The sequence below is a fragment of the Takifugu rubripes genome, chromosome 2 (genome assembly GCF_901000725.2).
Source record: "Takifugu rubripes chromosome 2, fTakRub1.2, whole genome shotgun sequence".
Lineage (NCBI taxonomy): Eukaryota > Metazoa > Chordata > Actinopteri > Tetraodontiformes > Tetraodontidae > Takifugu > Takifugu rubripes.
In genome coordinates, this window is record NC_042286.1 from 7432215 (window position 1) to 7447428 (window position 15214).

A 15214-nucleotide genomic window follows, 5' to 3' on the forward strand; every position below is an offset into this window, starting at 1 on the left:
TTTTCCGCTGAAAATTTCATAATAAAAGATTACAGTCTTAAACACATCGTGGAGTAATTGTACTTATTGGTACGATGCTTTTAATCTGAAATGCTTTGTCGGGATTTTGAGATTGTTGTGTTTTTGAAACACTTCCGGCGTGGAACCCCTCACCAAAAGACAGGTACAACCATTAAACAAGATTGCTTTCATGGTTTAGTCAACTGAAATTTACATCTTCTTGTTTTTTTCTCTGTCCTTTTCTTAGAATTGGTTGTAGCTAGATGCATGTTTTGTTCATTATTCGTATGCCAGCTTGTGTTTAAAGGTATAATTGAGGTGTAATGGCTTAATCGTAGGAAGCAAATGATAACCAGTAGTTCCAAGTTCTCTTTGTGAACTGTCTGAATGGCTTTAAAGACGTCAGAAAAATAAACTATAAAATAGGAGTATGGCTAAGATGCCTGGATGCTGATCTAATTGGTTTTTTTTTGTTGTTTTTTTTAAATCTTATTTATTACTTTGTTTCCTATGAAATTAAAGAGACGTTGGATGAGATACTGTTTGAGACAAAAACTGATTAGTATTTAGGGACATTTAAATCATCTTGTGAAAATGCTGTTGAACTATTTTCTCACCTTAATGAATCAAACTTCAAGAATTCCTAATACCTTCCCAAAATTCGCTATCGGTGCACTTCATGGCTGAAGTCGCTTTTCTAAAGTAACTAACACATCGGTGCAACACACTAAATAACCACTGAGTGTCACTCTAGCAGCGCAATTTTACGAAGTAAACTAATTTTTACCCTCTAATTTTCAACAGGAAGAAAATGTCTTCGCTAGTTGCCTATGAAGATTCAGAATCAGAAGATGAGAATTTTGAACTAAACATGGCCAGGACGTCTACTCAAACTGAATCTTGTTATGAAAAGCAGCAAGTCACAGCGTGGAAGTCCTCTGGCGTAGAACCAAGTCTTCACAGCTTCATACCTCAGGCAGCTAGATCAGCGCAGGACTTTCATAAAACTATCCCAAAAGGAAACACATCTTCACTATATTGCCATTCACAGCCTTTGAACTTAGCCTCACCATATTGCTGTGACAACACAGCAGCAACTCATCTTTGTAGTGATTCTAGGGCACCTCTGAATGTAGGTGAAACTGAGGGAAGGCTGTCATCCCTGCAGAGGCTTCCTCACATCATACAAAGATCTGATAATAGGTTGAAATCATCCAAACGACTTTGCAGTGACTTATCTGGTGTCAGACCTTACATGCCTAAAAGGCAGAGACTGGGCACCGTCGCAGCCATGGAGGACTCCAAATTTACAGGAGAGCAAACCAAAAGCAATCAAACAACAGAAAGCCCGATTTTGTCTGGCGTTTCAGAGCGAATTAGACACTATATTGATGAAAAACTTGGCGTAGCTGGGATACCAAGAAAACTTCTCATGAGCCTGGGAGGTCACCAGGGTCCTGTGAACACTTTGCAATGGAGTCCAATACCTCATCTTAGTCATCTGCTGCTGTCTGCTTCCATGGACAAAACATTTAAGGTATGTTTCATCCACTCAGCTGAAAGCTGTGATCAGGTTTTTTTCTTGTGCCTCCCATAACAGGTTTTCCCCCCCACATATAAATATTCATTCAGTAGCAGTTTTTTATTTCATAGCAGGGAAACAACCCCTGATTTCCCTATCCTAAAGGTCAGGTCATGTGGGTGCCTCGCCAGCAGCTAAATGTTACCATACCAGAAGGACAACATGCATTCTACCAGCATCCCAAGAGGGCTCAGAATAATTAATGCATGAGTTTATTTGCATGATTATACAATTGCAGCACTAAGGCTGCCTGGTTTGGCAGTTTGTGTAAGATGGTGCAGATAAGGTGAGCAGATTTCAGTTATGTTTGTGCTCTTCTCCAGTTTACCAAGCTAGCTGTAGCGATGCAGACCGGAGGACCTGCACTTCATTTAAACCCTGAAGATATCTTCATTATCCGAAATCTCCTTGATTTCATGGCAATTTACAGGGTTTATCAAATGGAACAATATCAAAGCAACTTTAAAACACACATACACACACACGCCCTTACTGTGTTTATTAAAACATATTCAGCCCTGCTGCACCACTTTATTATACTCTAATCACGCACTAGAGATTTCTGGTTAAATGGCAGAGAATAGGATTAGCTCCTTATCAGGATTACTTATTAGTTAAAGTTGAATGAAGTTAAATATTCATTCCAAAAATGCAAATATCTCTCTTCAACTGAGATATTAATCATTCTGGAGAATAATGAACTAAAAAAAAACCTAAAAAAAAGTACCTAAAATGCAATGCTGCTATTTGTATTAGTAACACTTCTGCTACTGCCACCAGTAAGAAAAAGGCAATGCTAATGTGTTTTTATACTTTGAAATACCGTGTCACCTATGTGTTTATTCATTGTTATTGTTGGATTGGTTATTTTGCAGTGTTCATTCCTTTCATTTTAAACATATGTAAATTGAAATACATGTTTTCTTTGAACATTGTCCATTCTGAATGAGCAAACCTGATTGCATAATTATTAAGAGGCTGCATGCATTGTGGTGTTCTTTGTTCTGTGTGTGAAGAGACAGGAGCCCTGCTCTGTGAAGTCTTAATGCTCCAGTCTATGTGTATCTTCACAACTGTCCCCCCCAGCGCCACTGTCCCCACCTTCATCCTCTCTGTCACTCCCTCGCAGGAACAGCGAGAGTCACGCTATTATTATTCCAGCGTGTTTGCAGCTGTCGTCACCATGGCTACAGCAGGTGTGAGGCAGAGGTTCTAAGTTGATAACACGAATACCAATTTAGCTTTAATTACCACCAGTCATTTAGGAAGCTGATTAGCCCACTGAGTCATTTGCACATATCCATTCTGTGTGTCTGCCAAGTGAATGGTGAAATTGGAGGGGATGCAAACAAACAAGTGTTCATTGACAGAAGCCCAACATTGCTCAGGGTTATTACAGGGGCTTGTTTTCAAGTTGTGCTGTAGTGATTTGAAGAAAAGGCTGAACCAATGTTCAACATTTTCAGTCTGTGTGGATGTGTGAGTGACTTAGAGAGCGGATTCTCCATTTACCTTGAGATGGCAGTGTTTCCCCAATCTGTTGGTGAATGTTTAGAAATGCACGTAATCAGTTCTTCACTTTCACTCTTGTCTTTGTGCAATTAACAGTGCAGCTCTTCCCTCTTCTCTTTGCTCTCCCCGGTGGCTCCTGCGGCATCTGTTTGTTAAAGCATCGCCTGCCACATTAATACGACAACCCCCCTCCATGCGGCAGCAGCCCCCTCCCCAGCCTGGCTCTTGTAGGAGAGATGGCTTGGGCTGACTTTCTTATGCTGTGTGATGGAAACAGCTTTAATAATGAAACACTAAGAGAGGCTCGTGGAGGGATCTGCAGAGCCTCACACTAGTCTTCAAAGTTCCTCTGTGGCCCAGTCGCGACCAAGGATTTTAAACAAAAGATGACTTTGTCATTACTGTAATGAACCTTAGTCAGCAGGCAGAGGACCACCAGCCATTTTTCTCTGCAGGAGTTTTATGGAAAGTTTTCTTTCTTGTTCTCTGAGAATTCTACTCCCACTCATCTGTGAGCCAAATGCTGGTTTAAGACACCATAACATCAACCAGTGCCAAAAAAATAAAAAATAAAATCAATATTAGTTTTAACAATTCATTCATAACCGATTTTTCTGTAGGGTCTGATTTTGGCGCACTTGCAACAATCACATCTGATGAAAGAGAAGCTTTGTACACTGCTGTCTCCATAATCAGCAGACTGATCTGTGACAATAGAACACCTAAACAATAGAACTGATTCACAGGCAGACTCAAAGGTGGATTGATTCATCTTCAAAGATTTTTTTCCCTTGCAAATTCAACAAATAGGCCTGATTGTGTAGATCTAATGGCAAAAATGGAGCAGCATTCGCTAGTCATTTGATTTCACCTCATAACAATTGAGTTCAGGTGAAGAAAGCTAGGATTCTATGTGAAAGGGAGGCAGAGGTCACTCGCAGTGCCTCATTCTCGCAGAAGGACTTTCAGGGCCAGAGGATACAGCGCATTCTTCCTCTAGAAAGAAAAACACCACTTTCTATCTCTTTCAGTCACAAAAGGTGTGGGGAGTTTGTCTAAATGTGTAAGATAAAATGTTGCTCTTTTATTTTAGTCTCAGTTTGAACTAAATGCATTAAAACCTGTGTGGTCTGACGGTTGTGCATTTAAAATCAATTGCTGTTGCTTGGATTGAGGTGAAGTCTCCATGCGTGGCAGGTCTGGGATGGAGCAGAGAGCGGCCGATGCCTGAGAGCTTACACCTGCCATACGGGAGCCGTGCGAGATGCCTGCTGGACCCCCTGCGGGCGGCGTCTTCTTACAGGCTCGTTCGACAACACGGCTGTGATTACAGACGTGGAGACGGGTGAGCAGCAACATTTCAGACTGATCTGATGAAAACAATAATCTCAAAATACCACCGCACCAAACTAATTCTCATTTCTTCTGTGCTGATTTTTGCAAGTTTTTTTTAAACTATATTGTTCGTATTTGGGGAAAAAACAAGACAAATTTTCAGTAGGCACTGCAGTCGGTAATTCATGCCTGGAGTGAGTCTAAATTGGTATGGACCAAAAACCCTCATAACTGTATAAATTGTACTTTATTTACGCTTGACCCTACTTGACCTGGAAAATGTGCATTTGTCTTAGTTCAAATACCTTTGAAATAGTTCAGAGGTATTTAACAAAGTTTGATTCAAAGTGAACTCTAAGAAATCTACAGTTGTGCCATCAGGCTGTTAAATTATGGGCTGGCATTTGATTGATGGTGTACATTGTTACAGCGCAGATTGTCTCGGTGCATTACACTTAATACGCATTATAATTGGATCTGTTCGTCTTGTCCACTTATAGAACATGAAACAAATGTAGCACGTTGTTCATTCCAGAATGGGCTACAAACAGACCACCAGGATAAGCACATGGACCACAAACCTTGTTTTAAAGCCCCTGTGGCAACAACATCTTTTGGGTCAACACATGGCTGTGATGACGTGCTGCTCTTTGCACTTTCGCTCTCAGCATGTCAGTCAATACTGCCGATAAAGCCTACAGATAATTTCATGGCCAACCCATTAAATGCACAGGCAGCTGCAGGAAGGGGGTCAATAATAAACACGGGATGGAGTGAGTGAGACCGAGAGAAAGAGAGGGGGAGAGAGAGAGAGAACAGAGTTATTCCTTCCACCTATCTCAAAATGGCAGGAGGTGGCACGGGGCTGCTGTTGAGATAGGTCCTCGGTTTCTTCATGGAGGAGGGGAGTCCATCTTCAATTATAAAAGTTGGTTTAAAATCTATATTTAATTGATCGAAAGACTCTGGCATCATAGTAAAGATGTAAGAAAGAAATGAGGCTTTGAAAATAAGTCTCTTGAATGCTTCTGCAAACTGTCGTCCACCAGTGGAAATGTCTTGGACAGACAGAGCAAGATGAGTCACAGATGGGTCTATACTCGAGGTATTTGAACTACTGCTTAAGAGAGGGAGAGACTTCAAAATGGGATTGTTGTTGAGTTGTGGTTTCTGGAATGGACCTTTAGGAGAACCAGTGGGTCGCTCGAAGACCAGAAAATGGCTCAAAAAAACATCCAGGAGATGCAGAGCTGAAAAAGAAAGAGTACTAATGAAAGTCCTGGGAAAACTTAGATGAGGTGGAGGCAAGCTGGCAGAGGTGGCCGGCAGGAGAGACGTACATGAGAACAGCTGGAGGAGAGATTTGAGGGAGCGCAGCAGAGTGAAGTGTAAGAAATCTCGCTTTCCTTTACTTCCCACACAGTCTTCCACTTCAGATGAAACAGAAATACAAAGTCAGCTGTCACAGTAGGGAAATGGAATCTACCGATGAAGACGTCCACCTTGAAAGTAAAAAAAAAAGCTGAGAGAAAAGTTGATGAAACTCCAGCAGAAGAGAAAGATGCAACACACAGCTAACAGGGTGGATCCCCGACAACCTGGATGACAAACACATATCTTCATATCTCTGCATATGAGCGCTGGCTGCTCTGCAGGACCTAATGGTCAAAAAGGAACGTCCAAAAAAACGGGTCCAATAAATACACAAATAAATTGTGGGAGCAATTTGTACCCTCAATTTTCTTCTGTGCTTTTTTCCCTCTCTTAAAACACTCTCTTTATTATCTGTAGGTTCATCATATCTGAGGATCAGGCTGTGCAGAGGGGTTCTTACTTATTAATACAAGTAGTCTGAAGTGTCTGACATTTCTAATCACATACAGGAATATTCAGTTTACCAAGACATGAAACCCAAGTGGCATCCATAATGAAAGCTAAGTTACTAAGGGATTTATATCACTAAAATATGATTCATTGTTTGCTTTCACAAAACTAACAATGTCTGAAGTGCAGTAATTTCTAAAAACTAGCACAGATTACAACATCTCTGCAGCAGACCCTGTTGGTACAGTATATCTACAGAGACTGATGGGACGCTGATGTGGCTCTCTAATGAGGGGGAATGTCATCTTTATGCTCTCTGCCGGGAAGAGGAGCCATTGATCCCCATGCTTGACCGCAGAGTCACATAACCAAATGCTGCGGCAGCGGCCGTGTTTACAGAAAATGGATTTCGAGAGGAGGCCAAGCATCCGGAACAGCGTGCGGGTCCATTTTCTTTGCCGGCGTTTTCAGTTGTTTCCGCGTCCAATTTAATTTGTAAAATCCTCCACCCGCTCCCAGCGGAGCGCAAACGGTGTGTCACTGCTGAGAAGCAATCGGGAGAGGGAGAGGAGTGTATCGGGCGAGAGAAGCATATTGCAGGAGAAGGAAAAGGGAGAGCGCAGCAAAAAGGAATGGAAAGAGGCAGGATGAATTCAGATGAAGACCAACGGGGAGAGCAGGAGTGGGTGAGAGGAATAAATGAATTTCATCTGGAGGGCTCTAGTGTGAAGTGGCAGCTGTTGTCAGCGTCTTCCCTGGCTGATTGGCAGAATAAGATATGCCCATGACGGGCTGCTACAGGTGGACATGTCAGCGTGTGCTTGTGTGAGCAGGTCTTGGCTTCTCTGTCCAAATCCCTTCCGGCACTGTTGGAATGGAAGGTTTCCAACAGAAAAGAAAAAAAACCCACAAAGGAAGAACCAGCACTCATGTAGAATCAGCACATATTACGTCCACCTCGTACTTTGCAGAATAACACACGCTATTGTCATGAATTCATTTTTTTAAACGAATGACCTGCAAGCTGTGTGCACCAGCACTGTGCACGTCCATCCATTTACTATACCTGCTTATCCTTTAGAGGACCACAGGCGCTGGAGCTGATCCCAGCTGACTTCCTGCAGGCAGGAGCACACCGTAGACAATTAATCAAAGCCCCGACAGAGAGGCACAGCCGTTCACTCTCGCCGTTGCACCTACAGGCAATTTGGAGCCTGTGCCAGTCCAGCGGGGAGCAGAGAGAAAAAGAACTGTGGCTGAGTGGCTGTGGGTCATTCTGAGCAGCAGAACACTGATTTTGTAACATCACATGCAGGACTTTATCTCAACAAAGGATGTGATGTATCAACGTGCTAATGAATGTTAAGAATATATGTGAGCTAAAGGCTGAAGCGCTGCACATCCTAGGACAGGAACTGCAGGATCTTAACTGGAAGCACTTACCTGCACTGCAGCCTCTGAATGAGTCTCGGTAAACTGACACTTTTGAGAGGCGTCTCTCCTCTGAGAGAAATGAAACAAACGTCATCGTGGGTTGAATATCTGTCATGTGTGAAGCATATTCTCCAACGTTTGTCAGCGTCAGCAGCCCTTAATGACACAGAGGAGCAGCGAAGTGATAATAATTCAATACAGTGTGATGATTTGGCATTCTTTCCACTTCTAGCTTATCAATCGATCCGAGATCTCTTCACCAAGTTCAATGTGCTGTTACAGGACATAACCACTTCCTAAACTTGGGAGGTTTTTATCTCATAAATACAGTATTTGTCTCTTGAAACTGAACACAAACTTCCGTAACATGTAGAGGTGTGCAGTTGCCATGGTGATTGTTGTTAATCAAGTCGGTTTTGAGTTTTGCTCTCCTCCTCCTAGAGACTTTTCTATTATCATTATTTACCTAAACATGATGAACATTTTTAATATTTATCAAATATCTGCTTTAGCGCATTCACCTTCTTTGAGAATCATATAAACCAAACCATTATGTTCCCTTTGAACAAGGCGTGCTTTTCACGTTTTTTAGTTGTTTATCATGACTTCTCCCTCCCAATATCTACTTTGAGATGCCTGTTTAAAGCAAGCTTTGCAACCTACATGGGTGGGTCAGTTAATGAGGAGAAAATCTACAACGTCCCAGGTCCCCCTCTGCTGTCAAACCAGGCTCATCCACGTCTCTGTCACTTTAATGTCAGTTCGTGTCACTTTCTGGGCTGCAAAGTAAACTATGGTGAAGCAGGGACCGATCACTGCAGCCTTCCCCTTATCTTCCCTCCAAAGGAGCCTAATTAATCTTGCTTAATTAAAATATGACAGGGCCCTACTTACTGTGAGGGGAAGGCTGATGTTCTCATCGCCTTGCCAAACATGAGTTTTAAATCTCAGTGACAGATCTCCTGCACATCACCCTGAGTAAGCTAATTAAGGGGTAGCCCAGAGAAATTGGTTGTTAAAACTTTGGATTATTGCAGTTCAAAGTCAGGAGCGTGTTCCCCCACCCTGTCGTCAAATATGGACCTTTTTCGGTGCAGTTTACAGCCCGTGACCCCCCCGTAAAAGAGTATGTGGTGTGCAGTGCAGTGCAGTTTGTTGTGGGCTGTCTGTGACTTTTTTCTTTCAATTATTTTGGAGGGGGTTGTTGGCTAAATTAATGGGGAACCAGTCAGCCCCGAGCTGCTCTACTTTGCATAGCGATCGCCTGAGCCGCTGGTTCGTGTTCATCTGGTTCCTTTTGTAGCCCTCCTCATTGTTTTCCAAGGAAACTAGCCTGTCACTTTTAATCACATTTAAACCCACCATTTTTTTTTTTACGCTTTTAATTGATTTTGATAAAACACCCTAAAGCCATAACAGTGTTTTATATGCCGCTTTTTCTTTTTGCACTATAGCTGCCATATTAATTGGAACTGAACGTGAATCAAATTACCTACCTGCTTGGCAGCAGATGTGGAGCAATGTAGTCACATGTTCCCACGCACACAAGGAAAGATTCAGTCTGCAAGATCTTTGTCAAAGATGAATGAGAGACAGACAGAAAAAACAGAGCTTTTATCTGATAGCTAGAAAGTGTCTATAGACCCGTGAGGCATATTTAGTCAGAATATCACCAAAGTGACACACACACACACACACACACACACACACACACTTCAAACAATCAACTCCACACATCTTTTCCTCTTGAATTTTTGACGGCCCGTTTAGCTGCAGCTCTCATCAGTCCTCAATTCACTTGTTACCATCAAAGGAGGGGTCTCGGTTTAATTACACAGTCTTTACTGCACAGATGTCTAATGGCTGCTTCACAAGGGGGATTGGCTCCTCACAGTGTGCACAATTACCAAACCAAAGAGGAAACAATATGTAAATGTATCTATTTAGTTTAGTCTTGACAACCTTTAATACAGAAAAAAAATCCAATCAAGCTTCCCAAATAAAACAAACTGCAGCAGTTTGTCCTAATTCATTAGTTTAGTACTCTAAAGCCTTTATTTAAGTGAAACAAAGTCAATTTGTTTCTGCTGTAGTCTTTTACAACAATAGGTCAATGGTTTTATTATTTTTGGAATTTTAATAGTTGTGGAAGAACTAGTTTGCTTCCTTGTGATGAATTTTGTATTTGAAGAAGAGTTGGAGAATAAAGTGTGCAATTTCTCTTCGTATAATAGCATTTTGTGAGCCAGGCGGCGTTTCGATATTCAAAAGGACTCATTGATCTTGTCCTCTCGATCTGCCTTTCCTGTCTTTTCATCTGCAGGGCAGCAGGTGGGGAGATTTGACAACCAGTTCAAGGTGATGTGTCTGGGCTTGCATCCCAGCATTCCAGAGACGTTCCTGTGTGGGGGTTACAGTTCGGTGGTCAAGGCCTGGGATTCTCGCTGCAGCAAGGTCAAACTTATCAAACTCCTTGGAGACGGTTTATTGGGTTTTATTGACATGGCTTCACCAAATTTGGCCTTTCCTAAATCGAAAGCAGCTAAGCTTTGAGCGCATGCCTTTCATCCACAGACGAGATGCAGGCCACCACCATGCTGCCAGATATTTAGGAAAGAAAACTGTAGATAGTCACCTCATTTTAAAGCAAAATTAAATTCAGCATTCATGATTCTTTCCCCTGAAGCTGCAGCCTGATATTGTTATTAAGGTTAATGGACTCTTTTATGTGATAAGCCTGTTTTCTCTCTCTGAAGCTGAGCCCCCACATTGATTTTTCTCCCATCAGCAAAGCAAGCAGAGGGAAACAGTCCTTTCTCTGCAGGGCTTTTTTTAATTAATACAGCAGGGATCACTTCTGCCAGTAGGTGTCAGTATGAGTGTAGCCCAGCCCAAAGCAAATTGGCTGGAGCACTCTGCGGGCGTGTCAGCGTTAGCCTTGGGCTGTGCGGTTCTCGCTCTGGGGTGAAATTACCCCATTAGACAAAAAAGGGCCGCCGCTCTGAAAGACACAGCATTTTCCCATTAGCCTGAGGTTTTTCTAAATGGGCTCGCTGTTCAGTTGCAAGATTGTTTCAGCATCCTATGTTTTTTTTATGTGAACAAAGCTCAATTCTGGGTTCAGGATGTTCTCAAACATCCTGTGAACAAACTGATTAGAATTTTTAAAAAAAACCAAAAAAAAAAAACCCCAATGAAGTCTAAAAACTCGGGCTTTCGCCTTTGTATTTTCTAAGTATTGATTTAATTCTTTTCATCATTCATTATTGGCTGATTATAATCTTTTCAAGAGAATCTTGTCTGAACTTTGTATTTCGCCTCAAAACAAGGATTAATTTCCATCAGCAAAACACTGAAAGAGACAGAACTGTTGCCTGCTCTTCTGAGGTCTGTAAATAGGTCAGTTAGAGAGGACAAAAAGTTTTTTGGGTGGTGTCAACTCAAACAGCAACTAACTGAATTATGCAGAAAATACCAGGTGCAAGGATCAGTGTGTCCAGGCCGTATCCATCCCAACACCCATGTGTCAGGGGTCGACTTCTATTTCAGAGCCAATGCAAATATATATTCATTTTTATAAGGCCAGCTATTAAGGGTTATGCTACAGCTACACTACATCGCAGGTTTCTGAGCTATAAATATCATCCACCAATCAAACAAGAGTGGTTATTAGCTTGGTGAAATTTATTTTTACTTCTTACTAGGTTTAGAAAAATGGCAGCTTTTTACTGTTAAGCACTGTACAATCCCAGTACCAGTAAATGGGATTCAGGTATCTTTGACACGAGCAATTAATAGAAAATGTTAGCGCACATGATTTATTAGCATTTCTGAATTTGCATGCCTGTGTTTATGCTGCCGTCCAGGTGGTGAAATTGTACAAAGCGAGTATCCAGCAGACCTTGGACATCCTGTTTCTCAGAGGTGGTGTGGAGTTCATAACCAGCTCCGACTGTGTGAGCAGGGACTCAGCAGACCGTACCCTGATTGCCTGGGACTTTCAAACCACAGCCAAACTCTCCAACCAGATTTACCACGTAAGGATCTCCTTTTCTATTCCTCTTAAATGTCTATATAAAGTAATTGAGGTTTTCTTACAGTACATCCCTGAAAAAGTTGGATTTGAAACAGACTGAGTAATGAGCCTTGTGAAACCGGCGCATTTTGACAGTTATGCAGTGCAGAGCCAACTGTGCTTTATGATGTGTGATACGTGGCCCACCTGTTTCAAACGCGGTTTCGTTAACTGTTGTGGGTTTTGGCACTGAAAAAATTCACTCGAGTCTGAAACGCCTGTGCACATTTTCCGTTGGTTAAAAAAATGAAACAACACACCCTTCAGTAAATCTAATTAATGCTCCTCGTTAACATGCAGCTCACTTCCTGTTGGGGGACAAAAAGGAAAGGTCAAATCATGAATTAATTTCTCTCTCTGGATTCTTTCGGCCATTCATCTAAATCCAGGAACGATACACATGTCCCAGCCTTGCTCTTCACCCACTGGAAGAGGCCTTTGTCGCTCAAACCAATGGGGACTACATGGCGGCATTCTCCTCCCAGAAGCCTTATAAGATGAACAAGAGGAGGCGATATGAAGGTCACAAGGTGAGAAACAGCAAAGATGAAATGGAATGTTTTGACAGGCCCGGTTGATGCAAAATTATTATTATTTGGATTTACACGTCTAAGTTGCAGTTTAAATGACCTTTGTGGATGTCTGTGCTTCAGTACTTCCAGAACTAGACGGTTTTTAAAATGACTAAAACCAAAAAGTCCAAAGAGAATTTCCCCTATTCTTTCGACCCAAATTTAGACCATCACCCCAAAATGCAGAGTAAACTCGACAGATATGCCGACATCACGCTTTCTCAATGACTGACTCAGCTTCTTTGTGATCACATGCCCACAACATTTAGGCTCCAGAGGTCTGCAATCAACTAAACGGCAATTTGGTTATTGCGCTGACATTTTATTATGCTAATGCTAACATCACTCTCGGCGGAAGGTTAATGCGTCGTGACTAAAGCCTGTAACCTTGTTCCAGGTGGAGGGATATGCGGTACGGTGCCAGTTTTCCCTGGATGGAGGCATCCTGGCCTCAGGAAGCTCCACCGGCTCTGCTTACTTCTATAATTACCACAATGCTCATTTGCTGCACACCCTCCACGCCCACAGACAGGCCTGCTTGTGTGTGTCACAGCATCCCGTCCTCCCCGCCACTGCAGCCACCTGCGACTGGGCCGGAGAGATCAAGGTCTGGCACTAACCGCCCTCGCCGAATAAGCAGATTTGCACTGCAAAAACTGGTGCATATTCAAGACTATCTCAGATAATCTCTTAGCATAAGACCGTAAACCCTCGGCAGAGATGCTGGAAGTCAACTGATCACAGATCCCTTCCTGCACACTCGGATTTGGCATTCCCTCTAAGCATGTTAACTTAAATAGTTGTTGAAATCGCAAAGTTTTGCTGCCCGAGAGTAAAGTAGCTTTATTGGCAGTTTTGAATAAGTGGGACATATTGTTATGAGTTTTATCTAAAGCGGTGGGCGGTGTAATGGCAGTGTTTCTCCCTGTGCATTATATTCAGCTTTGCCCTCCAACATAAAGTTTTTTTTTTTGCGATAACAAAATGAAAAAAGAAATCATATGTCTTTTGGGATTTTTATATTTTATATTTTTTTATATTTTCCCCTCCAGTTTCTGCATGCACATCGTTTTTCTCCATGCCTTTTTGTTCTTTCTGGCGCCGATGAAAGATTTTCTTTCACGCTGACAGCTTAGAGAATCAAAGAGTGAGGCTGAATGGTGGAAACTAAACCAAAATATGCAGACATCTGTCAAGGCATTGCCAGGTTCTTTCAAAACCTTGACACTGAAGTGCACACAGATGCTTATCAACCAGTGCAACAGATCTTAAAAACCCAAGAAGAAAACTCTAATACCTTAATACAAACATGAAACAATAGAGATACCAAATGACAGAAAAGACAAAAAAAATTACAATCAACTGGATCCACCAGCGGAGGAAGCAGTGACATTTTGGAAATATCCTTGAAATAAATGACGTAAATAAACCTTGGCATATTTCCCAACACACGTCTTTATTAAATAAATAAACATACAGCAAAAATATATAACCATGCACCAGAGACAAGCATGTTGACATTTGGACTGCCGGCCTGTACCTGGAAGAGACCTGGAGGTAGGACAGGACAGAAACGCTTCAGCATTTTCATCCAGGGTCAAAACATTCCATAAATATAAAGTAAAGCGGATAAAAAATAGTCATAGTGTAATATCACTTGTACGCAGTGCCTACCTATCTTCATGTCTCTACATATTTTGCCCACAACAAAACAATTCTACATTTTCTCGGTCGTATATACAGTGGATAAATTTCATTCTAAATCAATTTAGACACACTGTACAAAAGATTACGATTGAAAAATCTTTTGCGGCCTGTGTGGGTGCAGTTCTACCTTCATGACAAGGCCAGAGGGGAGAAGAGCAGCTTGCAAATCTTAAAAAAACAGCCTGAAACCAGAAATATGCAGGAATATGAAAGGCATCAGCGCGACCTTCCAGACAAATGGAGATGTAACTTATTCACCAGCCTTTTCAGATCGACTCACCCACAGAGGCAGGAAGAAAGCCTTCAAAATGTATCATGGAAGAGGTCATGCACACATCTGAGCGCTGTCGCTTTGTCCTCATGTGTACTTGTGAGCGTAAACCATTGTATTATAGGAGGGGAGCAGAAAAAAAACCCTCTTATCTACAAGGTCTTTTCACCAACATATTTACGCAGACAGTCAAATTTCACAATTTCTTCTAAAATAGCTTAATTGGTCATGCTGGTTTCAGAAGAACACAGTGGCTGTCAAGAGAAACGTCTACCTTCATCTCAGTGAGTTGTTTGGTGCATACAAGGTTCTGTTCCAGCCATCCTGGAGAATTTCCTAGTGATCTTTGTTGCTACAAAACTAGAAGAATGGATATTTTTCCACATGATTAATGCACCTAATACATCATCCTAATTTATTTCAATGAAGGTCGATGCTGGAAATCAAGCGGCATTAACCCCGTCGTCTAAGAAACTGCTGTGTGTTACATGTGAAGCGACGGAGACTACGGCTTACAGTTTACAACAACAGAGCAGAGAAAACATCCATGCGTTAAAGCAGAGCTCTCAACTAGTTTAAGGCAATCCCCCACCCCCCCACCCCAAATTAAAAATGCTGTGGTGTCACGTCATGTCCCAAATCTGCTTCTGATATAAAAATAAGAAAAATCCAAGCTAAGTTTTTAAAAAGTCTGCTTGTGTTGAATTATATGTTTTATAGGTACCTAAAAATCATATCTGTTGGCACTGTTATAGTATGATCTCATACCTATTCTATACCATGTGATTAAAATACTTATATTTTTATATATAATAGATGGCCAGTTGTCAACAATAATAAAACCACTTGTTTTGTGAGCAGTGTTGGGTATATTTGTCCTGTCTAAATGTGGTTAGCCCTCT

At 41.8% G+C, this 15214-nt stretch overlaps 1 protein-coding gene across 1 annotated transcript; it reads left to right on the forward strand.

The window, feature by feature from the left end:
• The first annotated feature begins 122 nt into the window (after positions 1-122).
• Positions 123-15169, forward strand: wdr25 (WD repeat domain 25). Its single transcript, XM_003962715.3, has 7 exons — positions 123-163; positions 805-1537; positions 4292-4439; positions 10011-10141; positions 11554-11724; positions 12152-12292; positions 12732-15169. The coding sequence occupies exons 2-7, from the start codon at positions 812-814 to the stop codon at positions 12951-12953; spliced, it is 1539 nt and encodes a 512-aa protein (XP_003962764.3). The 5' UTR covers positions 123-163; positions 805-811; the 3' UTR covers positions 12954-15169.
• The last annotated feature ends 45 nt before the right edge of the window (positions 15170-15214 follow it).

Bases quoted from the DNA above. Each gene is read 5' to 3' on its own strand.
- wdr25 (XM_003962715.3), top strand. From the start codon at position 812: ATGTCTTCGCTAGTTGCCTATGAAGATTCAGAATCAGAAGATGAGAAT. The intron at 11,725-12,151 runs GTAAGGATCTCC...ATCTAAATCCAG, and splicing joins TCTCCAACCAGATTTACCAC to GAACGATACACATGTCCCAG. The intron at 12,293-12,731 runs GTGAGAAACAGC...ACCTTGTTCCAG, and splicing joins GGCGATATGAAGGTCACAAG to GTGGAGGGATATGCGGTACG.